This window comes from Lipophrys pholis (assembly GCF_963383615.2).
Source record: "Lipophrys pholis genome assembly, chromosome: 9".
Lineage (NCBI taxonomy): Eukaryota > Metazoa > Chordata > Actinopteri > Blenniiformes > Blenniidae > Lipophrys > Lipophrys pholis.
The window spans coordinates 21,704,873-21,728,229 of NC_137639.1; the positions used below are offsets into that span (position 1 = coordinate 21,704,873).

Below are 23,357 nucleotides of genomic sequence, written 5' to 3' on the forward strand. Positions count from 1 at the left end.
ACTGCCAGCAAAACACATTCATCATCAAAGCAGTTCTGTTGAAGGCTCCACATTTGAGGTTTAAAAAGTGTTACCCAGAGTCAGAAGAAACAAGGTGAAGCAACTTTTGGTTCCTACACTGCTCACCTGTGGAACGAACTTCCTGAACACCTGAGGACTGTCGACACTCTCACTTCTTTTAAATCAGGCTATAAAACACTTATTTGTTCAGGCTTTCCATTAAACAACAGATTTCACTTAATTAGCTTCATCTTAATAAAACATTTACTTTAATTATTCAGTTTTTTATGTCTTTCTTAATCACCGTGTTTTAATGCATTTCCTTTATTTCCTTGTAAAGCACTAAAGTGAATTGCCTCGTGTCTGAATGGTGCTACAGAAATAAATTTGCCTCGCCCTTGATGATACCCCCTAGACATTTCACTGTATTTATTATCTTCAGAAAACTAAATCCTATGAAAAACGGGTTCTCTCGTACAAAAGACCAAAATCAAATCCATCCTAGCTAAACCTCAACATAGAATTACCTGTGAGAACATTCTTTAGCTTTGGCACATAAAGAGTTTTATAAGGTCACAGTGACCTTGAAATCAAAAAGCCCTCGGTTTATAAATTTGGGGAATATGTGTCAGTCATTCATTGTGGGAGTTCCTGAGATATTCATAAAAAAATAAAAAATAAAAAATTAAATTGGGGTGACACCAGACTCTCCTCAACTGTTGACCACTGGAATTTACTCAGTTCATAACTCAGAGGGTCTAGCTTCAGGATATTCTTGAAACAATACAATAAGCAGTATTGGAAAAAAACAACAAAAAAAAACCCCCAACAGAACACCACCCTCCTCCACCCCCACAAAACAAAAAAAAACATGACAGTTCGAATAGTTGCTGGTAAAAAAAAGCATTAAAACAATTTAAGGACCACAACGCAAAGCCTTTTTTTTTTTTTTTGAGGTAGTAGCTGTATTCAAATGATTGACAACACAATCAGCCCCTCTCCAATGATTCAGCTACAGAAATGACAATATTTTTCAGGAAATGTTGTACTTTCTATGCAGCACTCAGTCAAATGTTAGGATTAAATGGTTCAACTCACTACCACAGATGACTAATACTGGCAGAATGCAGCATTTGTCTTCATGTACGCTTTCTTGGTTAAAAAAAACAAAAAAAAAAGACGAGTTCAAAGTCTAAAGCACAACAAACTAACCAAACAACAAAGCATGAAAATCCTCCACGGCCTATTTTCAGAGTTTTGTTTTGTTTAGTGAATACGGAGTCGAGCATCATGGAGACTTTGACTGTTAAACCGTTGGGGGCAGTTGTAGTGTTTATTCAATTTAGTTGTTCATAAAACAAATTGTAAAAAAAAAAAAAAAAAAAAAAAAAGTCACAATAAAAGCACCAAAAGTAACAAAAAATGAATGTTAAAGACAAAATAATCAAAGATTAAATACATCTGTAACCACTTGGCTCCTTCACACAAGCTGCATCAGACTAAGGCAAGTACAAAAAACCAAATAAAAAAAATAATAATAAAAAAAGCACCAAATGTTAAGGAAGATGAGAAACAAAAAAATCCTACTAACTAATGAAGAAATATTCTTCTCATCAAATTAGTGTCCCTGTTCTTTGTTCCAGGTAAAGCAGGTGATTTTATTTTCTCTTCCTGTCCTGGGAGCAGCGCGGACAGTACCTGCAAAGCACAGATAATCACAAAGGAGTTATGACACTTAGATACCTCGTCACATTTTGTATTGTGCGCACAGATAAAAGCCTCAATTTTAGATTCAGTGTGGAGTTTTTTACCATTTGCCTCTTGGTTTGGTTGTCAGACCCACACATGCAAAATGGAACCACTCAATGGAGCACTAAAAAACACAAAAACACTGTTAAGTGCTGCACAAATGGAGCTCTTGGCTCAGACAAAAGCGCAATTTTCAAAACGCGAAATAGACCAACAATTTGTTCAAACAAAAGCCGTCACACACAGAATACGTGGAGTGGGACAAGTGCTAATAAATCTCTTCTTCTCCCAAATGTGACCTTATCCACAGAGGCTGACACACGGGACGGCATGACCCATAAAACTCTTAAATTAAGGTTAACGTCACAAAAAAACAATATAAGCTATAGTCTGTACATACGCTGTATGTATTATTGTCATACATATAACCTCAGTGTGAGTTCAGCATTATTACTCTTCTTGATCTCGGCCATAAAACTGTACAGCTTTGACCTTTCAGAAATGGTCATTATATTATTAAAAAATTAATAAATGGATGCATAGAAGGCATCATACATTTTTGGGGACAGATCATTTTAATTCACATGTCCATTGAGAGAACTAGAAGATAATGCAACACATAGCGGGATAGAAATAAACTGAATAGAATTTATCTCCATTGTATAAGGAAGAACAAAGGGCTTGTTTACATCCGGCATTAACATGTGATCAGATCACATATGACGAGTCCTGACGCAGACTGGTTACAATCATCTGTATCATGGTGTGTTTTTGCAGACCTCCAGGCACAGACGTCCACGTTCTTTTCCTAAGTTTCTATGGAAAGTTGGAAAGACTGGTTGGAATGGTTTATCTACAAATGCAACTGGACTTGGTTATAGTTTTTTGGGAGATGTTTCACTTCTCATTCAAAAAGCTTCTTCGTATCTGAGCCGAGGAAACTTTTTCTGAGAAACGTCAAGAAAGCCACGTTGACTCGGTGATAAAAATAGATATTTAAAAATGTTTACTATTGAATAATTTCAAGATCCACAGAGAAGGCTGCTGCGCGTTACGAATGAATGACACTGAAAAAGAGCCATAAAAATAAAAACAAAAACATAAACAACATAAAAAAAACCATAAAACTCACATCGGTGTTGTCACAGCCGATCATCTCGCCGTAAGAGACTTGGTGACACAGACAGTAGGTGGGCTCGTTGGGGTCCACAGGCATGTCCAGGACATCAGATGGGTGCACATTCCCAAAGTTGGAAGTGGGGCTGTTGAATTCTCCTCTGGTGTTAGAATAAATACGGCACGTGAGAAGGAACGTAACGGTTAATTACCAATGAGAGACAATCAGCAGAAGCAGCTTAGACAATACGCAACATACGGCTGAAGGAGTTTCACTTTCTTCTGGGCACTCTTAGGACTCCCATCTTCATCCGAACTCTTCACTTTAGACCTCGTTTTAGCCGTCTTCTTTTCCTTTTGTCTGGAGTCTCCTGACGTTAAACAATATATTCAAATTATTCATTAAGTTTTAGAATAATGATGACAATTAATGTCATGAACGCAAAAACACCAAAATGGAGAAAACACAGCCCACACACACCTTTCTTCCCCTTACTGGAGGTGGAATCGTAATCTGTGCTCTCGATTTGCTTTTCCTTCAGGTCGGCCTCAAACCGAGCAAGGTCTGTGTCAAGACGTCTGATATGTTTGTCAACCTGGAGAAAATAAGATGTTTGCTGAATGAATCTACAGTTTATATTCACAAAGGGAAATTTTTCAATGAATTGTTTCTCTGTCATGTTGCTACAATTCCATATTAAAACAGGCTCATTTAGTAAGATACTCACCATTTCATAGGTCTGCATAGCGAGTTGTACTTTATCATCTCCAAACTCCTTGCATTTACTGTACGACTGCTGAATCTGCCTCAGGATGGACAGCTTTTGTTCAGAGGAGAGAGTCCGAGCATTTGTTGTGTATTCTTTAGCCAGAGAGTCTATCTGTCCTTTCAGATCTGAAAAAAAGAAAAAAAAGAAACAAGAACTTCTAAACATTAGTTTGCAGAGTTGTGGCTCCAGAGACGTTCTAATTATGCACAACTGACACTGCTCAAGAAAACTCAACGGAACTGCTACTTAAGTATAATTTTCTTGTTTGGTGTAAATTAACAACTACTTTTTATCTGTGAACGGTTCATGGTGGCACAGGAAGTGACAATTATGCCGGCAGGAACATGAATATAAAAAAAACACAAAGTAGATTTATTTATTTATCTTTTTTTGTTTTAACAGCTCATATTTCCCAAAGTATTCTAGTCCAGGAAGGATAAAGAATCAATTATATTTATTTCTAGACATTTATTCAACTTATATATTTTTTTAATTGTTTATATTTTATATAATAATGTCATATTTATATATTCAGGAGTAATCACAGTTTTATTGAACTCTGGAAAAAGATTATGATTAATTTGAAATCTAAATGTAAAATGCACAAAGTATACTATTATATGAAAGATTAAGCCGGGATACACCATTCTATACCAAAGCCCAGCACATAATCACTAAGAGAAGGTAACAGAATGATATTATAAGGGGCAGATTGATCAGAATTGTAACCGAAAACATGAAGACACAAATTTCTTAGATATGTTAAATGCCAAAAAATGAATATGAAAGGTGCAGAAAACCAAAATCGTGACATTAGAAAGTCTTGAGGGAATATCCCAAAGTGATAAGATGACAAAAAGTGCCACTATTGTCCAAAAAGGTAGAGGCAGAAACAACCAAAGCAATGCAATAAGGAAATGTGTAGAGTTAACACAGTGGGTGAAATCCATAACGACAAGCAAAACAACAACAATGAGGTTGTGAAAAAGGTGATGCATAATCTCAGAAAACAGCTGCAAACTACATCTGTACTCCACCCATAGTCCTGAACCTTTACACGAGTTCAGTGGCTAAAGATAAGGTATAAAAGAAAGAGGAAAAAAAAAAGTTGTGTTGTTTGATAAATGATTTAGGAGTCAGTGTTTGTGTGAGCAGTCATTGAAATATTGAGCTCACCCTCTGTGCGTTGATCTAAATCCCTCATCAGATTGAAGTTCCTCTGCAGCTCGAATGGCAGGTTTTCTATGCCTGATGAGAGACAGAGGAGAAAAACAGACTTTCATCAACTCATCAGAGGAATCCATCATTTACTAGGCTGTGTGTGTTGGTGTGATGATGCTCCAGGCTTCCATTAGCATGAAAAATGAGCTTCACATGTTCCTCAATAGGTACCGCAATAATAAAACAGACTATGCCTGTGAATAGGGTTCAAACATTTCTGCAGAAGTGTTAGAAATCGTATCGCAATCCTTTTATAACAGCATCCTTTATTGGTTCGGTTGTGACGCTCTTCAATCCAGCAAGTAGACGGAACCCAAACCCGTAGGACGGCTGATAATGCTTACAGAATTCCGTTTGGCACAGGAGCTGATCGTCAACCATGTTGCTCGTTGATGGACAAAACACAAATAGACTGAACCCGGACAAGTTATTTTCCAACATCAACGACGTTTAATAAATAACTTACTGTCCAAATAATGCTCAAGATACATCCCCGCCGCCATCTTGGAAAATGTAAACAAGGCGGTTTCCGGTCTCCGAAATGGACTCACCTGATTGGTTGATTCCAAACAAGAGCACGAGAGGCCTCTCCAGCACAAAGTCTGCTTCCGTCCTCAGCAGCAGCCATATCTGACAGATCTGACAGATTTAACCACTAACACTCATTAAAGTGTAAGGATATATCAAGTGCAATCACTAGTTTAAATTTTGATTCATGGTGTAAATGAACTGTACAGAAACACTTCGATTTATCACAAGTTGGTTATGGCAGACACAAAACCATCAGTTTAGCAATAAAACTTGCAAACATATCCAATGTAGCTCTACATTTTCTATGACACTTAGCTATTTAAAAATACAAAATTTAGGTTAAAGCCCTTGGTATTATAACTTATAGATGTATAATCTGCAATTACTGAAGGGAAAGATACTGATGAACATAATACCCTACAACTTAAAAGCAGCTGTAAACTTTGACCTTCCTCAGACTAATCAGTGTTGAGACCATTAGAATTCCCCAATGATGAATAAATGAAACAAGTGATGAAAAAATTATCTTAAAAGATTTATTTCTTAAAGAGGTTGCCCCCACCTGTCATTCGTCAACAAACATTATGAATATTCTGTAATACAAATAAAAGATAATTCCAGACAGATCAATGTTGAGTTCAAACTGTACAAGGCCAAGAGATGGTCACAATTAACACACAGCTCTGAAGGGCCTGGACATGGCACACTGACTAATATCAACTCGTATGATGGACAGGAGTTCTCGGCTTGTAACAAAGCTTGGCTGTGATCTAGTACATATTAACACACTCATCTGGTGGTTCTCTTTTTCACTTTTTTTCTTGTTTTTTCAACATGTGCTTCAGCTCTCTGAACTTATTTTTTCCCATCCGGTTCTTTGCGTTCATGTGTGGTTTTCTCTGTTGAGGGCTCTTTTTCTCAAATGGGCTTCCTTTGTTTTTGCCAGCTTTTGATGCTTTAATCTCATCTGCTTTCTCCACTGCAGGCTCCTTGGTGTTTCCTCCCTTTGCAGTTTCTCCATCCAACTTGGCCAGCTTTGCTTTCTTTGGTCCAATGGTTGAATCCTTTTTGCCTTTCAACTTGATGTTTGTGGTTTTCTTGACTGCTGTACCGTTGGCTTTTTTCATTTGCTTCGGGCCGCCTGCCTTTCCTGGCACAGTCTTCTTTGTCACGGGGCTTTCGGATGGTTTCTCCTCAGAAGGTTCAGTAGATACGGTCGCTTCGGGTTCCTCTGAGTTGTCTTCTTCTACAGTCGTAACAGAAACAGTCGGTTCATGATAAACAAGATAAATGTCACAACAGAAGTTGGTATAAATGATGCGTTCGTTAATTTTCCCCCACTCACAACACAAAACTTTTTTCACTTCCCAGTTACACAAAACATCATCATCCTTAGTTGTCAGAAAAAGACTTACGTTTCTGGACTGGTGCGGTTGGAATAACATTAGAGAACTTTTTCAGCTTAGCCACAAAAAATCCGTCCATGTTGTGGGAATGAGGGTAAAACCGGCGCGTGAGTTGCAGAGAAGGATGGAATCTACGTTCTCTGAACCTAAAAGGGCAGAAAAGTTTTTTTTTAATCTATAAAATTCCTGCATTTGTCTTATAGCACCTTAAAAATGAGCAACATTGTTCACCTGGTAAAACCTTCCTTGCCGAAGTCGAGTCCTGTGGGAACCAATTTGACGTTTCTCTTCTTCAAAGCATAGTCCACCACCCATTCATTCTCCTCCACCTATTGGATTAAAAGTCACATACTCGCATCAAACTATTGTGGAGCTGCTAAAAAAATATCAGACACTGTTTTGAAAGTAGATATACCGTTATTGAGCATGTGCAGTAAACCACATATCCTCCTGAGGCAGACTCGGCATTGACAGAGTCGATAGCAGATAGAATCAGTTCTTTCTGCAAGTGAGCAGAGCGATTGATATCCGCCTCATCCTGTCAAGCAAAGAACAAAGTACAGAAATTGAGTATTATCACAGTGTTAAGCCAATAACAACTATAATCATATACGGGTATGGACTAAGACAGTGATGTTTTTACCTTACTGGTCTTCACAGCAGGATCTTTAGCGATGACTCCTGTGCCTGCGCACGGCGCATCAAGCAACACTCTGTCAAACCCTCCCATTACCTTCAACAAAAACGTTTCATCAGTACACTATACACACTTTTTCTAATACTGCTGATTATCCTTTTATCATTACCTTGGGGAACTGCCGGCCATCATAATTGGAGACCACAGTGTTGGTGACCCCGAGACGATGGATGTTTCCCACCACACTCTTCAGTCTGTTGGCGTTGGCGTCATTGGCCACAATCACTCCGGTGTTCCTCATCAGCTGAGCTGAAGGTGACATTCACATGAAGCAGGTGTCAAACATACAGCCTGAGAACAAGAAGCAGCCTGCTGGAGGTGCCGGAAATCATGTGGCCAGAAAAATGTTTTTTTTAGTCTGGACAAAAACACTGTGATAGAAATAATTTAATATTGCAACATTAAATGTAGATGTTTTTAGCACGCAGATAACTGATCTTGGAAAAGACAAGTGTCCCCCCTGTGAAAATAGATATGAAGAATTTAGGGTGTTTGATTTGGGGGGGTTTGAGTTTCAGCTGTCAGTGTTATGAAGTTCTACAACACTCAATAAGGACCTCCTGGTTGGGATCCATGGATACCTGGCAGAGCCGCCAGTCGGCGGTGAAATAACCACTTCAAAATTCTAATTTATACTTATCAAGGGTGAGCAATTATTCCTCAATCCTCAACATCCTTTGAATTAGAGAAGCTTACCGATATAGGTGGTCTTGCCTCCTGGAGCAGAGCTCATGTCTAGCACCATCTCTCCCTCCTGAGGAGACAACGCCATCACTGGAAGAAAACTGGAGGCTCCTTGGAGCATGTAGTGACCAGCCAGATACTCCGGTGTGGCGCCTGTTTCAGAAGAACAAAAGTTGTTAAAGATCATTGGAGTCCCTTTCTGATATTCTCCCATGAAGACAGTGTAACTTACCTATAGGTACAGAGGAGTCGTAGATAACCAAGCCCACTTTCGACCATTTCCCCAACGGGTCAAGGTTGACTCCTCTGTTGATCAGAGCCTAAACAAGGTAAAAAAAAAACTGTCATATTACAATAGTACTTGAACATACAACCCAAACTCCCCCTTAAAAGTGGGACACGCTAGTTAAATAAAATGAAAATAAAAAATAAACGACTGATATTTCCCTGCAAAAATACTTCTAATGCTCATTTTATTAAGTTATCCATGTCTGCCAAGAGTTACCTGTGCAAGGTCCCGTCTTCTTGTTTTCAGTGTGTTGGTCCGAATGGTGACAGGTCTTTGGATTTCATTTGCCTCGAGGAAATCGACCAGCTGTAAACAGTAAACAGAGCAAAAAAAAAAAAAAAAGGTGTTATTGAAACCAGTTGTCTTCTAGCACAGGGGTGTCAAAGATACAAAAAGTTAGACGACTGTATAAAGTGTAAAAAATGACAGCAGTGACAGCGAGCCAACACACCACTAGTGAAATGCAGCAGTATAAAAGCCAGACTATGAAATTCCTTCTGAAAACATTAGTGTGGAAGGCTGCACAAACGGTCTGGCTTTTACACAAGCATTAATCAACATTAGTTTGAAAAGAAAGGCAGTGGAAGATAGGTTTCCAGGGTAAACTAACTTTCTTTAGATATTCGAAGTTATGTAAAATAATTTTATAGAAAAGAGTTCATTAAGTGTGAACACAGACACATTTTTCCTTACACCAAATCTTACAGACAAAACTTTTTTGCTGCTCAGGCCTCACTAAAGACAAACTGAGCTCTATGTGGCCTCTGAATCAGGAGGAATTCATCACTCTTGTTCTGGAACTTAAACCAAATTCAATAATTTAATTATGTTGTTGAGTCCTAAATCCCATTTAAAGTTATGAGTGTCAGTCCATGCTAATAATGCCAGAAAAGGAAACTGGAAATACCATTACCATCTTTCAGACAGACACATAAACATACCTCTGAGAGAGGGAAGAGGTCCATCATTTTCTCAATGAGGAAGTTGTTGTAGCTGTAGTAGGTACAAAGATCCTTCTTCAGAAGAGAGATGTACTCAGCTCTCTCTTTCCCTGCTTCTCTTTTTGAGGAGAAATTACAAAGGACGTCAATGTTGTCCATAATTCTTTGATGGATAGTCTTCAGGTCGAGAGGAAGGACACCTGGAGATGCAAGTGAGGAAGATTAGAAAGAGAATAATGTTTTCAGAACAGCTCCTGGACATTATGTTGGCACATCTGCTTTTTAAAAAGAGACAAAATCCCTTACCCTCCTCTGCTCCTGGCAGCTGGAATTTTTCATCTTCATCAATGTTAGCTTGTACTGTATCTTCCTCATCCATGTCAGCATCAGATTTCTCCTCTTCGTCATCATCATCATCATCATCCTCCTCCTCCTCTTCTTCTTCATCGCTTTCTGTTGGCATAACATCTTTCCTCTTCTTCTCTTTCTTGGCAGCACGTTCAATCGGGAGAAGCTATATTTGGAGAGGAATAAAAGTATAATAGTGACATCACGCACCATCATATTTTAGAAAATGTAAAGTCATTTTAACGTGAACAAACTTAAAATAATCGCTTAATGTTAAATTAAAGAGAGTTTGTGAAATTATTTCATATTCTACTAGTGAATAACGATTTCAGTTCAATTGAAAGTTACAGAAGAATTAGAGCAGAATCTTTTCACATACATCCTCTTCATCACTTTCTTCTTCTGCATCTTCATCTCCACTGCCATCGTCAAGGGTACCATAGTCGTCAACCATTTCTTCATCATCATCGTCGTCGGCATCATCATCAGCACCACCACCAATATCGTCGTTGTCTTCTTCATCATCATTGTCACCTTCACCTTCTTGCGCCTCTTTTTTTGCTTCCAATTTTGCACCCTTCTTTCCTTGGTCTTTTCCTCCCTTCTTCGGCTGAAGCTGTTCCTCCTCCTCTTCATCTTCATCTTCCTCCCAGTGTTCATCACTGTCATCCTCACTCTCAGGTTCGCCAATTTTGCGCTTCCTCTTTGTTGGCTTTAACCATTTGCTGTTTTCATCAGTGAATCCTTAAAATAAAAAGTGAGTGAGATAATGCTTAGTGAAAAGAAAGAAAGAAAAAAAGTTTTACCTGAGCTTTGTTTTGCTTTAAATTAACTATAAATTACATTGAAAATGGACATCTTCAAAAAAAATTACAACACTAAAATAGGATTCAATCACAGTGGACCAGGACTTTAAACTTATTAGTAAAAACTGCCGTTCACTCCACTTATAATTTTTCAGTAGATTCCACTGCTGTACCAGATTACATTCTACTTTGTGTAATTGACCTTATAACCATGAAATGAGACAATAAATGATTTGTTCTAACATAAGTTAACAACTTAAATGTTGGGAATGTATGGAACAATAAGAATACCCTGCGTGTGTGCGTGTGCGTGTGCGTGTGTGTGGTTGCTTGTGTGTGTGTAAAAAAATACAAATAAGAAAAGGGCAACCTTCAAAAGCAAAACATTGTATAAATGCTTTGTTGACAACACTGAGATTAATGTGGTTACCTTTCTTGGGCTGTGTCTCAGTGGCATCCTGGGGCTTTTTCAAGTTCAGAGTTCTCTTTACAGCTCTGAAAAATAATACAATGTGAGTGAACAAATTGAATACAAAGTCATGCAAGTTTGTGTTGAGTAATTTGTTTACTGCTCACCTTTTCCTCGATCTACTCGACAGACGTTTTGGCTCTGATTCTTCTGCAAAAAGAAAAGAAAGAACACTGTGTTAAACTTGCCATAATTACAATGATGTAATCAGTACAGTGTATTCAGTCATTTTGATTTTACAGGATTCCTAAATTTAATGTGAGTTGGCTATGCAGACAAAAACTGTAATATTTACCATCAGTTATAAATTTGGACAACTCTGTCTCTGCTCCCTGTTGCTTCCTGGCTTTTCTCCCCGGTCCTCTCTTCACCTTGAGGGTGGGATCCAACTTACGTCCCATCTTGCAGAGCGACACAGAGACTGAAAAAAGGAAGACAGGAATGTGTTTATCGCATGAGAAAAACATTAATATCAATGGGTTCAAGTTGAAGCTATTGCAGACGTTCAGAAACATATTGACGAGACATCATTAATGTCTTAATTACTGGACTTATCAAGTGAATGCCAATCTTGCAAAAGTGTTTTGGCTGACGTCGGCAAAACCAGAACAACCATTAAAGAGTTATTTGGTGTGACCTTATATGTCCGGTATAACCTATTTTCACAGACTAATATTGTCAAACAACCGACATACTGACAGGTACATTTTTTAATGAAAACCAACTGTTTTAGTGAGATATTGGGCCAACGTGTAACTCCAAAAATGTAATGCGTCTTATCATTGATGACATTAGAGGGACAGTGAAGAGCACAGTTTACCACGAAATATCAAAAAGTCTAATTGGTGTTTAGCAGGCCTGATATCTTTATTTCGTTGTGAACAACATGGAAACAGGAAAACATTCTAAGTCACCTGGCACATTAAAAAATACAATGTGAAATAAATTCTGTAAAATATCAGACTAATTCAACGTAAATGATAATGTAACTCGATAAATATATAGGAGACAATTTGGAGTTTATATACTTAATCTCATTATCATAAATAAATATTGCATTGTTTCTGGGTTGTTATCAGGCATCTGTAAAACTAAATGAGTAACAAACACAGGGAGGGCAGGAGTCACTTGGTGCAAATGTGAGGTATTAGTGACAGAGAAAGGGGTTTTGCTTCCAAATGCAATTATTTATTCATTAGATAAAATGTAATTCTTAAAGGTGAGCTTGGGGTGTTTAATCAAGGAGTGTCAAACACATTTTAGCTCAGGAGCCACAAAGAGCCCAATTTCATTTCGAGTGGGCCGGACTGGTAAAATAGTGCCTTAATAACCTGTAAATTTTAAGATACATTTTTTTCTTTGTGTGAGGCGCAGAGTATACATTATGAAAACGGTAACATTTTTCAGACCAAACAATTACTACAATCTCAACATGAAGCCAATTTTAATGATACTTCTGGTGCAAAATCCAGTAAAATGCTTAAAAAAACAACTCCTATAGCTGTTGCATTATACATGTTTTTAACAAACTCGATCTAGACATAGCACAGCTGTCAGACTAATGGTAGCTTGCATTTTCATATTAGATAGCTCTCTTTATAAATAAAGAATTTCCTTCAGAGATGGATGAAGTATTTCTATTTCATTCGTTTAATGGCAGCAGCATGAATATCTCGGCTCAGGTCTCAGTGTTGTGTTCACTACTCGTTGGGGGAAAAAATAGTTTTCTTTGAAAACATTTTGCAAGTTGCTTGATGGTTTGGGGGGCCAGATTGGAGGGCCGGTTTTTGGCCCACGGGCCTTATGGTTTACAGTCCTGGTTTAATCTATACGAAAATAGAGGTATGTTAACCATTCTAACAAGGTGACATAAATCAACTATACACGTTTTCCTTTCATTTAACAGTTTTATTTATATTGATTTGAACATAAAATACATCTACTGAACGTTAGTAACATCAACTACGAGAGCCGCAATGTAATCATGTAGTGATCAGGTGCAGATCCATTTATAAAGAATATGTGTGATACAGTGGACAATGCTAATTGTTGGTATTCAATAGTGGACATCAATGCCCCCAAATGTTACAAGGACCAAAATTGACCGTTGATACCGTCGGCGTGATGTTAAAACAGAGCCTGCTTTCACTAAGCGGCTACAGGCTACAGTACGACGTTTTAAAATGAAAGGTTTTGGTTGTCGATATCAATTTTATGCATTAAAAAGGCGCACACATATGATTCTTCAATCACTTACCAGTAAAACAGACACCGTGGGATCAAACTTCTTGTAAAGCGTAGCAGAGCGAAATTCCCACACGTGAAATTCACTTCAACACGTTGTAACAGCACATCCGGCGCGCAAAGGTGACGTCGGTAGCGGTCACGAGTCAGAAGATGTGCACAGTCTTTTATAAATACAAAATTACAAGCTCAAAACTAGTTTTAAAGAGCTTTTATTCGAATGTGCAATAGTTTGGAATAAAAAAAGTAAAAAAGAAATATGAATTTAAACAGACACCCACAAGTGAACGTGTTCGTTTACAGTGACGTGGCAAACTGCGACTGTTAGGAACGAGTCGACTCGGCATCATGGCGGAGCCTGTAGGGAAGAAGCGTGGTCTCGAACATTTGGACGAATATGAGCCAAAACCAGCCAAACACCTCCGCAGTCTGCACGACCGCATGGCCGAGAGGAGGCTGGTCGTTATTCTTGAAAGAGCTTCGCTGGAAACAGTGAAGGTGAACGCTCGAGAGTGCTTGTTTTGTTGTTGTGACTTAGCCACTCTGGCTTCTTCAGGAAGAGGTGGTCCCTCACAGCTAATTCATCACAAAAGTTTACAGTACATTAATTATGTCTGTGGTTTCTGTATCTTTCAGGTCGGAAAAACCTTCGAGCTTTTAAACTGCGACCAACATAAAAATATAATCTTGAAAAGTGGGAGAGATCCTGGACATATAAGACCTGACATCACACATCAGGTAAACGACTCTTTACTTTAACAGTGTGTGTACACATTTATTTTCCTAAAAGTTATCTCATTTAAATACTGAGTTAAAGGGTCAGCAGATTCTTTTGAATGATGTTGTCATTTGTGTGTTTAATTGTTAATCCCTAGTGTCTGCTCATGCTGATGGACAGTCCACTGAACAGAGCGGGCCTGCTGCAGGTTTACATCCACACAGAGAAAAACGCCTTAATAGAGATCAACCCACAGACTCGGATCCCAAGAACGTTCCCACGGTTCTGTGGCCTAATGGGTAAACTACAATGTCTAATGTGTCAACAGTTGACAAGATTGATCCCCGCACAACTGTATGACAATTTCTGTTGTCCACTTCCTTTTCAGTTCAGCTGCTGCACAAGCTCAGCGTGAGAGCTGCTGATGGCCCTCAAAAGCTTCTAAGGATGATCAAAAATCCAGTGTCTGACCACCTGCCTCCAGGCTGTCCTCGTATTTGCACCTCCTTCTCTGCAGGAGAAGCTGTTTGCCCCCGGACTGTGGTGCCAGAGGGACCTGCTGCAGTGGTGATTGGGGCATTTGCACATGGAGCGGTGAGCAAGGCTGCCAGCTTCAAAGATCCGGTCAAAACCTAAATGCTAGAGGGGGCAAATCTGGCCTGCAGGATGAAAATACAAAATGTTCAAATACACAAAGAAGCTCCAATTTTCAATTAAAAGTAACAACAAATTCCTAACTTGTCTAATTTAGGTAATTCTATTTTAGTAAGATAAGCAGGCTTAACGCAACACTGATACAATTTACTTTTGTGAGTCAAATTGCATGAGCATGAAATCCATGCATACTGAAGGCAGCAGGAATCATACTGCCTGAGAAGCAACAGGTCTTTGCTGACATAAGAGGCAAAGAGTATTTCATTGAATTTAAAAAAAAAAAAAAAATCTCAGGTCATTTGCACTTAAATGTCAGAATAATAACACTACAGAAATAATGTGGAGTTATTATATATGAGTTAACATGCTATTAGTGGTCTGACTTAACTGTGGCCTTTTGCCAGTCGATGTTTTACAAAGGACTTGCATACTGTATCTGTTACTGATAATTCTGTTTCTTAGGTGAATGTGGACTACACAGAGAAGACCGTCTCCATCAGTAACTACCCCTTGTCTGCAGCACTGACCTGTGCGAAGATGTGCTCTGCCTTTGAGGAAGTGTGGGGAGTCCTGTGACAAATATCAAGCTGCTGATGCTGACAGTGCTTAAACATGGACTGAAAATACTGAAGCCACATGGACAACAGAAATTGTGTGACTATACTATTGGTGTGTATGATTATATGATGGTGTTTTGGCTCCATGTCAAAGATGTATTGGTTTTTGAACCAATTTTTTTCTACAAAAGTTGTGTACGCCATGCTTTGGATGATGGATGATTGTGGTTACATTAAAATATGTTAATAATGAGTGCTTTTTTTTTTTTAAGGGAGCAAAAGTTCACATTAGAGTATTTATATACTATGAAACAGAATATAACCAGAAATTGCAAATAGAAGTAGAACAAACAGTAACAGGCTGATCTGATGCAAAGGTTTAAGTTTTCTGCTGTCAACTTTGAGCAGAATGTTCATCTTTTTGCCTGTGACATGTTAAGCTTGGCCAATTCTAAAGTTTTCTTAAAAAATGTTTCCACTGAATATTACCTGGTTGAGTCAGTACACATATGGTGTTTCTTGTAATTCGTACAAGAGTCTTGTTAACCATTCTTTTAGTCACAAATTGAGCCTCCGGTTGTTTGTCGTGACATTATAGCATTCAGCAGCCAGTGTATATCTGATCTCCACTATGGAGATGCAACTTTTAACCTTGCATTGTGAAACCACACCGAGAATCATCTGGGAGATGTCTTGATACTGGCCTTGCAGAGTTTATCATGGTTGCATTGTCAGTTTTACTTCAAATCTGATGCTTGAATAAAAACAAAGTGGTGTCTCTCAAAGGAAAGGGAACATGAAGGCATGTCAAACTGGATTAATTAAAAGATTTTATATGCATTCATCTTACAAAGATGCATCACTGCCAGTGCAGTGAATGTAACTTATGGAGAATTCTTGTCTGTTATTTCAAGGTTTTCTTTTTTTTCTCCTTTCAGTTTTGACCAAAATGTTGAGCTAAGCAACCAAAACATGAGACAAAGACAACGGAAGTAAAATTACAGAGAATAAACAAACCCATGTAACGACTTTGTCCTCAACAAGTTCTTTTTTTTTTTAGACTTTTCACAACAATTTGTTTTTGGACAACAGTATTGAGTACAACATTCAATTATGTAAAGAATATTTTTTCCAGTTTAGAAAGCTTTCAATTTTCAGGTTCGAGAGGAAATGTCAACTTTTTTTTTTTTTTAACATGGACTTGTTCAGAGTACTTCATGCAACATCAAAAGTCAAAAATAATTTTTTTCAAATATTTATTTTTTTCACTTTAGATAATAAACAAAGTGTGTAATTAGTTTCACGTTCACTTACATCTTAACAACATTCAAGGTGAATACAAAAAAAACAAAACATTTTTCTGTTAAACAGTGTAGGTGTACATATGTTATAAAATTCTTAACGTGACAACAGTTTACCAACATCCCTGCAAGATATTGTTTTAAGTTATAAACGGAGTCCTGTCTGTGCTGAGATGAGGCTCCTCAGCATGTTTGCACCGAATGCTCCTGAGGTGCGATTGAACACTGTAGGCTTGTAGGACACAGGTCGGATTTGGCACAAATGACTGTGATCAAGAAGGACGGCTTCAGGGGCATGAACTCCCAGTACGGATCGGCGTCACAGTTAATCTGGAAAACACAACAAATTACTAGTTGTGAAGGAAAGGACGTTATACCTTGAAAGTAAATAGTTAAAGGACGTTACCTGAGAGAAAGACGTAAGAAAGAGATGAGCGTGTGACAGCCCTGACAGGGAGCTGTCACCAGGACGCTGCTGCAGACTCTGATCATAGGCCTGAGGAGATTAAATGTAGATGCTTCAGGTTGGAGTTGCTGCCACGCAGAGAAACTAATAACTATAAGTGGCTCCTCACCTGCAGTGCCACCTGCAGTGCAAAATACTGCAGCCACACTTCCTGCTGCTGTGCCGCTGAGAGCGAAGACGCACTGCTTCGGCCTGCTCTTTCAGTCACAGTGAGGTAGTGAGCCCACACACATTCCCCCACAGCACGCACCGTCTCACTGGAAGAGAAAACTGACACAAAAACACACAGCAACATGCATTAAATAGCAGATAGCAGTGCTCAAACAGTGCTTACAGATGGCAGTTCTCTTTTGTTTTGAAGAAAATGTTGCCGTGTGATTGTGAATGTCTCTTACTCTCAGGCAGCAGCAGGTGGACGATATCTTTGGCGATGAGGAAACCAGTTGCACCGTAGTTCATGGCTCTGTTTATGAAAAAACACAAACAAGGTCTGTGCACTGAGATGTAAAATTATTCAAGAATAATGAAAATAATATATTAATAACGCTTTGAGAAGTGTACACCGTACCTGGGGTAGGTGGGATGGAAGAGGGGCGGGATGAACATTCCCATGGGAAACAAGATGTCATCACCCAGGAGGACTGGCGTGACGGACAAACTGGAAAGAAATGTGAAATGACTGATGCATTTTCTCCAGACAATTTCTTCACATCTGACCGCTTTATTCTTTCGAATCACACACTTACATATCGGCAGGCTCGCTGGGCTCGGTCAGGAGTTTACTGCGTCTTTTCTGCCACAGCGACAGCAGCTGGACGTAGTTGGAAAAGAAGCTGTGCGTGCTGACTGTCACCTGTAATCAAACAGTCAGTGTTGGTTTGTAATACCTATCACCATCGATCCAGGAAGGATCCTGCTGTAAGGCACGAGTGCGAACCACATCTTTAAATGGATGATATGTCAGAACTTGAGGATAATTTCAGTTGCAAAGCTGAATTATTGGTGTACAAACAAATAATCTGATGTGGGCTGCCTACTTTTCACAAGCTGTTGTATTAAACATATTCAGATGGAATCAACTTTGATTTACTCCTCCCAGGAAAGAGAACTAATGAGGCGGGACACAACATCAGGAGACAATCAAATCTACCTCCGAAAAAATCAGGTCAAGCTCGGCTTCTCTGGAGATCTCCTTTGAAGTCTGCAGTCTCGGAGTTAAAGAGTGAACCTGGAGACGGAGGTCAGAGCTGTTGATAAGCAGCCAACACCATGCAACTCTATTCCAACCACCCTGAATGTCTGAGTTGTCAAGGTTTATACAATATAACATCTTATTAGTGCTTCACATAGTACCTTCTCCATGACCAGCTGATGGGTTTTCTGATCCGTCCAATTCAGCTCATCCAAACTGGCCTTAAAGGAGGAAAATACCATCTGTATAGTCTCCTCTGCCTGTCGGACAACAAAGATTTTGAATACATTTGGAATCGTGTCAAAGCTACAATTCTTCGAAGCTTCACCTCTCTTTGTGCTGTGCTTTCACTGAGAAGGCGTGTGAGGACTGAGCCGAATCCTCTCTCCGTCTCCAGCACACAGTGTTTCCAGCGAGGGGCTTCCTGGTGGAAAAGTCCCATCATGGAGACATGACTCAGACAAATCAGTTCACAGGAATATCCAAATGTTGTTGGGTGTTAGATTCACTAACCCTGTCAGTGTTACCCAAAGCCACAGAAACATTCCTCCACGTGTCGGAGAATCTGGAGTCCATAGCAGGCATCATGGTGTGCAGCAGATTGAGGACCATGTAGGTATGAAGGGGACCACTGAGGGCAGCCAGAGGACACAGGACGAACTCAGAATGGGGACATGCTCTGTAGTTTTACCTTATGGTGCCACGTACTACCTCATGCTCAGTTCATGCTTGTTCTGCCATTTGATAATGATGCGGGACATTTGCACAAGGTAGGGTAAGTTATGTAGAAGGACGTGGTCGTCTTCGCTGAGAGACAGAGGGTGGAAAGTCGCCTGGAGACAACGCAACCAGTCAATAGCAGGAGCCTGTTCCTGTGAGGGATGTGTACATGATTGAAATCGTTCAATTGCTGTGAATTCAGACATGTTTTGGTTCGTCAAGTTCATATTATGTCTCGCGAACTGGTACTGGTACTATGATGCACAACATATTCTGTTTCTTTCAAAAAGTAGCATGTTTTCAAAGGATTTCTTGTTGATAAGGGTAAGCGAGAAAACACAACTTCAGACTTTCTTTCTGGTTTAGAACTAAGAAATAGAAGTACATCTTGGTAACGTTCACATTTAATACTGAAAACCTGTTTCATGACAACCTAAACTTTCTTCGTTTAAAAGTGCAAGCTGAAGTCGCCTTGTCCATTCTAATTAGATTTTGAGAAGAATTCAGCATGAAGGTTTTCAACAAACTCACGCTCACAGTATGCTTTGCTAAACAAAGCTCTCATTATAGTATCTTGCCGTTGCCAATTTTACTGAAACCATGTGTCTCTCCAGTGGACAAATTAGTTTTAGCAGTTATATGAATCTTCTTTTCAGATTCCACAATGACATCTCCTCGCACACCCTGATTTTAGCCCACAAGCCTCATGTTTGACACCCCGGCTACAGATGATATAGACAAAATATTGTAATTATCCCATACTTGTAGCTCTTTAATGGTCATGCGCTGATGGAGCTGTCCTTTCTCCAGGCGGTAATGTAGAGGTGAAGCTGCGACGGCGAGCTCAGAGGACAGGGAGATGAACAGGCCCACATGAATCATGCTGCTGCTCGGCGGGGCTCCCAGCATGGCCAGGTACCGCTGACAGGATGCCAAGAAAGGCCGTAGAGTCTTTGCAGAAAAACAGCAGGAGAATGATAATGAAATGTGTTATTGGAAGGCCTTCACATTGTTTTATTAATTTAAAGAGATTTCTTAAATCCACAGGGGTCATCAACCTCAGTTTTAGCTTTGGACTTCTGTGTCTTGCTGTTCCATTCAATTGGGATCAACAAATCCGGCTGATCAATCTGTTGACAAGGAGGATACTTGAGGTAAAGTAATAACACAAAAAACCACTTTGTCATGGCAGTGCTCCCAGCTGAATGTTAGGACTTACAAATTATCCTAATGGATACTGGCCTGTATGTATCTTTTTGTTGTTTTGTGCCCAATTTCATTTGGGTCTTTGCCCACATAGAGGTTGAAGAATGGAAACGTGGCGTAGTCTCTCATTAGTAAGCTCAGCGTGGAGTTGAAATCTGTCCGGGTCCACTTCCCTGATACTGCCCAGCCTCCCAGCTGCATACAGAGATACGCAAACACACAGAACACGGAAATATTCTGTTAAATATCATAATATCAGCAGCAAAGTCAGACATATCAAAAAACATCTCCTGCAGACAGAATATTACAGACCGTATAACTTATATGTAGAACGAGACAAGCGAAGCTGGAACTATCACTGCGTGTGTGTTGGATTGTCTAATCCAGTGGGTTGTCATACCTTCTGCACCAGCGTCAGGAAGGGCTCTGTTCCCGCTGTTTCCAGAGAACTTGTGTCCAAACAGGAGGAGTAGAATCCTTTAGTCTTCTGCACTGCTGAACTATTCAGCATCTCATTTGTTTCTAACATAGAAATGTAAAAATTTAGATGTTACTGCAATTCAGGGTACTCTCTCACATGCCAAAGTGACTAGCAATATCTTTAAAGTATGCTTTATCCTTATTTTCCTCTTCATAATAGTAGAATTGTACCTTGATAGTATTTTACTTGTATGTTTTGAAAGCAGTGGTGTGCTGTTACTATTAGACAGTTTGAAAAAAGATTTTTAGTCCTAACAAAATAAAGGTTGATACAATAAATTAATATTTTAAAGAAAAGGCCATACCTAAAATCTCCCTCAGATACTGCAGCAGCACAGTTTTTCGGTTCAGTGTTTTATCCTTTCCCTGCCATCTCTGGACTTTTTCCTCATTTTGTCTCGTCCTCTCTGGCGACGCCGACTTCTCCATCTGGTTTTGTGGATGTCCTGGGATGCCCTGACCTCTCTGCCTGCTCCCGCCGTCCTGTGAAAGCGTATCTGATCCACATGTGAACAAGAAGTAGTCACAGGGCTGTGTGAAGGGATCAATAGATGTGGAGAGTTGGGCTGAGGCCCTCCGACAGGCAGGAGACAGACATGGAGTCACTATATGACAGAGAGTGAGAGAAGTGTAATGCAACGAGGCAAAATGCAGTTTGATAGTCTCATATTGTGTTTTTCTTCTCTTCTTATTTGGATAACTTTACCTGGCTGCTTGTTGTCCTCTGTGTAGAGGTTGTAATGTATATAGTATAGAAGTCCCAGTACGGCAGCACATAAAGATAAGGCTAAAAGGAGGATAATCCGTCTTTTGTGTTTTATCCAAACGGGTATTTGTTGGAGCTGCTCAATGTGAGGCTCTGACAGTTGCTGTAGTTGTAACATAGGCTGGAGCTGGTTTTGTTGCAGGACCTGGAGGGGATCTCCAATGTGGAGTGGCAACTCAAACAGAGGTGGAAGCTGAAGGCACCTGTCAGGTTCCTGCTGCAATGACGGCTGGACTGATCGCTGAGGCTGGAGGGCAGCAGAACAAGAATGGTAAAAGGGGGCTCACACAAGAAATACGTCAAATTTATGGTTTGGTCCTTCAAGTGATCAGAATAAATGCTCATAGAAACACATATCAGTTCAGAAATTGCATGGATTGCGTGAGGATGGATGCCCCCATAAGATGTTATTATTAACTGCCTTTTAGCCCCTAGAAAACAAAAACCTTTTCTTGCATTAGTTAGTTGCTTTTCATAAGAAATATTTGCCGAGTCATTATATATAGTTTGGAACTGCCACTCTACTATGATTTTGCTGTAGGTGCTTTACTATTTTAACACATTTTTATTTAATTCAGAATAAACTTTGTTCCAAAATTGTGTTAACCCCCCCCCCCCCCCCCCCCCCCCCAACAAACCTGATACCTTCACCATTGTTTTACTGCTGCAGGCTCCCTGAAACCCTCTGACGCCCTCCAGTGGAGACCCACCCCACCCTTTGAAAACCACTGTACCAATACAGCCCCTAAATACCAACTGTTGTTGTACTATCCTTATCACTGTCCTTATCCTCATAATCATAAAACAAGCGCTCTGTTCACCTGTCATAAAAGTTTGTTGGTGAAATATTACTACGTGCTATTTGAGTTTCAGTGAGTCTTGTGAAATAGTCTTAAGTTGAGTTAGAGCCAACAGACAAAATAAATTATAAGAGATAACGGCTGGGAACCCAGAACCTCCCTAGATTATAACTGCATCCATTTCTAAACCTTTAATCAACATGAACCACTCCCTTCAGTTGTCACAATTTTAAGCACCTTAAAACATGTAATTCAGCTATTTACAATATAATTTGCCAATAATATTTCAGTGGAATGAGTGACACATCTGGCTTGTGATCACCTCAACTGTTAAGTAACTGTTAATGAAGATGATCAAGGGGTGTCCCAAGATAAGACACACTATGTTGTTAATCAGCAAGCTTTACAACAATTCTTTAAATATTCAAGCTGTGGGGGAAAACATCAACAGCATCATGACTTGCTCATAATCGTGTTACTGTTCAACACCTTAACACTGCAGTTTTATCCAAATTAATTTGTTGCAATTGTTTCAAAGCCACATAGCATTATTACTCTACCCAAGAAAATTAGTGACACTGCTCCAGTTTCTTGCCATATTTCCATGTGAATGTGGTAAATATATCTTCAAAACACCACATATGATTCGTATGTTCTTACCTCGAGCTCTATCTGCGATTCACTCATTGTTGCCGTGTTTTTCCAGCGTGCCCATCCTCTACTTTGTACATGTCACATGTGTACCTCCTACCGCTGTCGCTCTGTCAAACAGCGGTCACCTCTGCCTGCTATCTCTTTTCATCACTCACTTCTCTTCTCATCTGACACTGATAAAAAAAAAAAAACACAACTCTCCAGCTTACGTCTTCCTCTCCACTCCAGAAACCAGATGATCAGGCAGAGACTAGAGGCTCTGCAGTGGGACCTGCATGGAGATCATAGTGGATCAACTGGAGTCTTACCTTGAGAAACACAAGTGTTCCAGTTGTTTGCAGTATTGAAGGCTTTCCCAACAATGGTCCGAGGCTGGTAAGTTAAGACCAAAACATTGCATTGAATGAGGGTAACTCGCTTCTTCCTGGAAAGTAAGCGCATGTAGATGCACATGCACGCATGTGTGCTGTCGTCATTATCAGTGCAACACATGGCTGTTAACCACTGATAGAGCAGTGTGGCGTGCGGGACGTCACAGGGTCACCGTGAAACACATCATCGAGCATCCAGGG

General features: G+C 39.6%; 4 protein-coding genes across 9 annotated transcripts; 1 reads left to right on the forward strand and 3 right to left on the reverse strand.

Moving 5' to 3' along the window:
- Positions 1-714: 714 nt before the first annotated feature.
- Positions 715-5,381, reverse strand: ing4 (inhibitor of growth family, member 4). Of its 2 annotated transcripts, none has more exons than XM_080471419.1 (8): positions 5,323-5,381; positions 4,812-4,883; positions 3,594-3,760; positions 3,347-3,461; positions 3,125-3,236; positions 2,882-3,026; positions 1,812-1,873; positions 715-1,698 (listed from the first exon to the last, which is right to left on the reverse strand). In XM_080471419.1, the coding sequence occupies exons 1-8, from the start codon at positions 5,357-5,359 to the stop codon at positions 1,659-1,661; spliced, it is 750 nt and encodes a 249-aa protein (XP_080327545.1). In that variant the 5' UTR covers positions 5,360-5,381; the 3' UTR covers positions 715-1,658. The 2 variants fall into 2 exon arrangements, with proteins under 2 accessions (XP_080327545.1, XP_080327546.1); XM_080471420.1 differs by having other exon boundaries at positions 5,201-5,371.
- A 518-nt stretch (positions 5,382-5,899) lies between these two features.
- Positions 5,900-13,390, reverse strand: nop2 (NOP2 nucleolar protein homolog (yeast)). Of its 2 annotated transcripts, XM_080471385.1 has the most exons (16): positions 13,285-13,390; positions 11,323-11,448; positions 11,135-11,177; positions 10,989-11,053; positions 10,132-10,496; positions 9,711-9,918; positions 9,405-9,604; positions 8,680-8,769; positions 8,407-8,494; positions 8,187-8,327; positions 7,600-7,739; positions 7,437-7,526; positions 7,209-7,331; positions 7,025-7,122; positions 6,803-6,939; positions 5,900-6,633 (listed from the first exon to the last, which is right to left on the reverse strand). In XM_080471385.1, the coding sequence occupies exons 2-16, from the start codon at positions 11,426-11,428 to the stop codon at positions 6,197-6,199; spliced, it is 2,331 nt and encodes a 776-aa protein (XP_080327511.1). In that variant the 5' UTR covers positions 11,429-11,448; positions 13,285-13,390; the 3' UTR covers positions 5,900-6,196. The 2 variants fall into 2 exon arrangements, with proteins under 2 accessions (XP_080327511.1, XP_080327512.1); XM_080471386.1 differs by lacking the exon at positions 8,407-8,494 and having other exon boundaries at positions 5,912-6,633; positions 8,670-8,769; positions 13,285-13,388.
- Positions 13,391-13,596: 206 nt separating this feature from the next.
- Positions 13,597-16,227, forward strand: emg1 (EMG1 N1-specific pseudouridine methyltransferase). The gene is made up of 5 exons (XM_080471421.1): positions 13,597-13,769; positions 13,908-14,009; positions 14,147-14,288; positions 14,378-14,583; positions 15,106-16,227. The coding sequence occupies exons 1-5, from the start codon at positions 13,620-13,622 to the stop codon at positions 15,217-15,219; spliced, it is 714 nt and encodes a 237-aa protein (XP_080327547.1). The 5' UTR covers positions 13,597-13,619; the 3' UTR covers positions 15,220-16,227.
- Positions 16,018-23,222, reverse strand: kel (Kell metallo-endopeptidase (Kell blood group)). Of its 4 annotated transcripts, XM_080471380.1 has the most exons (19): positions 23,094-23,201; positions 22,792-22,958; positions 21,272-21,578; positions 20,871-21,170; positions 20,486-20,607; positions 20,122-20,280; positions 19,938-20,009; positions 19,642-19,830; positions 18,871-19,031; positions 18,673-18,790; positions 18,488-18,583; positions 18,321-18,419; positions 18,118-18,195; positions 17,714-17,820; positions 17,536-17,625; positions 17,363-17,430; positions 17,077-17,237; positions 16,908-16,997; positions 16,018-16,831 (listed from the first exon to the last, which is right to left on the reverse strand). In XM_080471380.1, exons 2-19 carry the CDS (start codon positions 22,816-22,818, stop codon positions 16,685-16,687), a joined length of 2,391 nt encoding a protein of 796 aa, XP_080327506.1. In that variant the 5' UTR covers positions 22,819-22,958; positions 23,094-23,201; the 3' UTR covers positions 16,018-16,684. The 4 variants fall into 4 exon arrangements, with proteins under 4 accessions (XP_080327506.1, XP_080327507.1, XP_080327508.1 ...); XM_080471381.1 differs by having other exon boundaries at positions 22,792-23,222; XM_080471382.1 differs by having other exon boundaries at positions 18,871-18,992; positions 22,792-23,183.
- Positions 23,223-23,357: the final 135 nt, after the last annotated feature.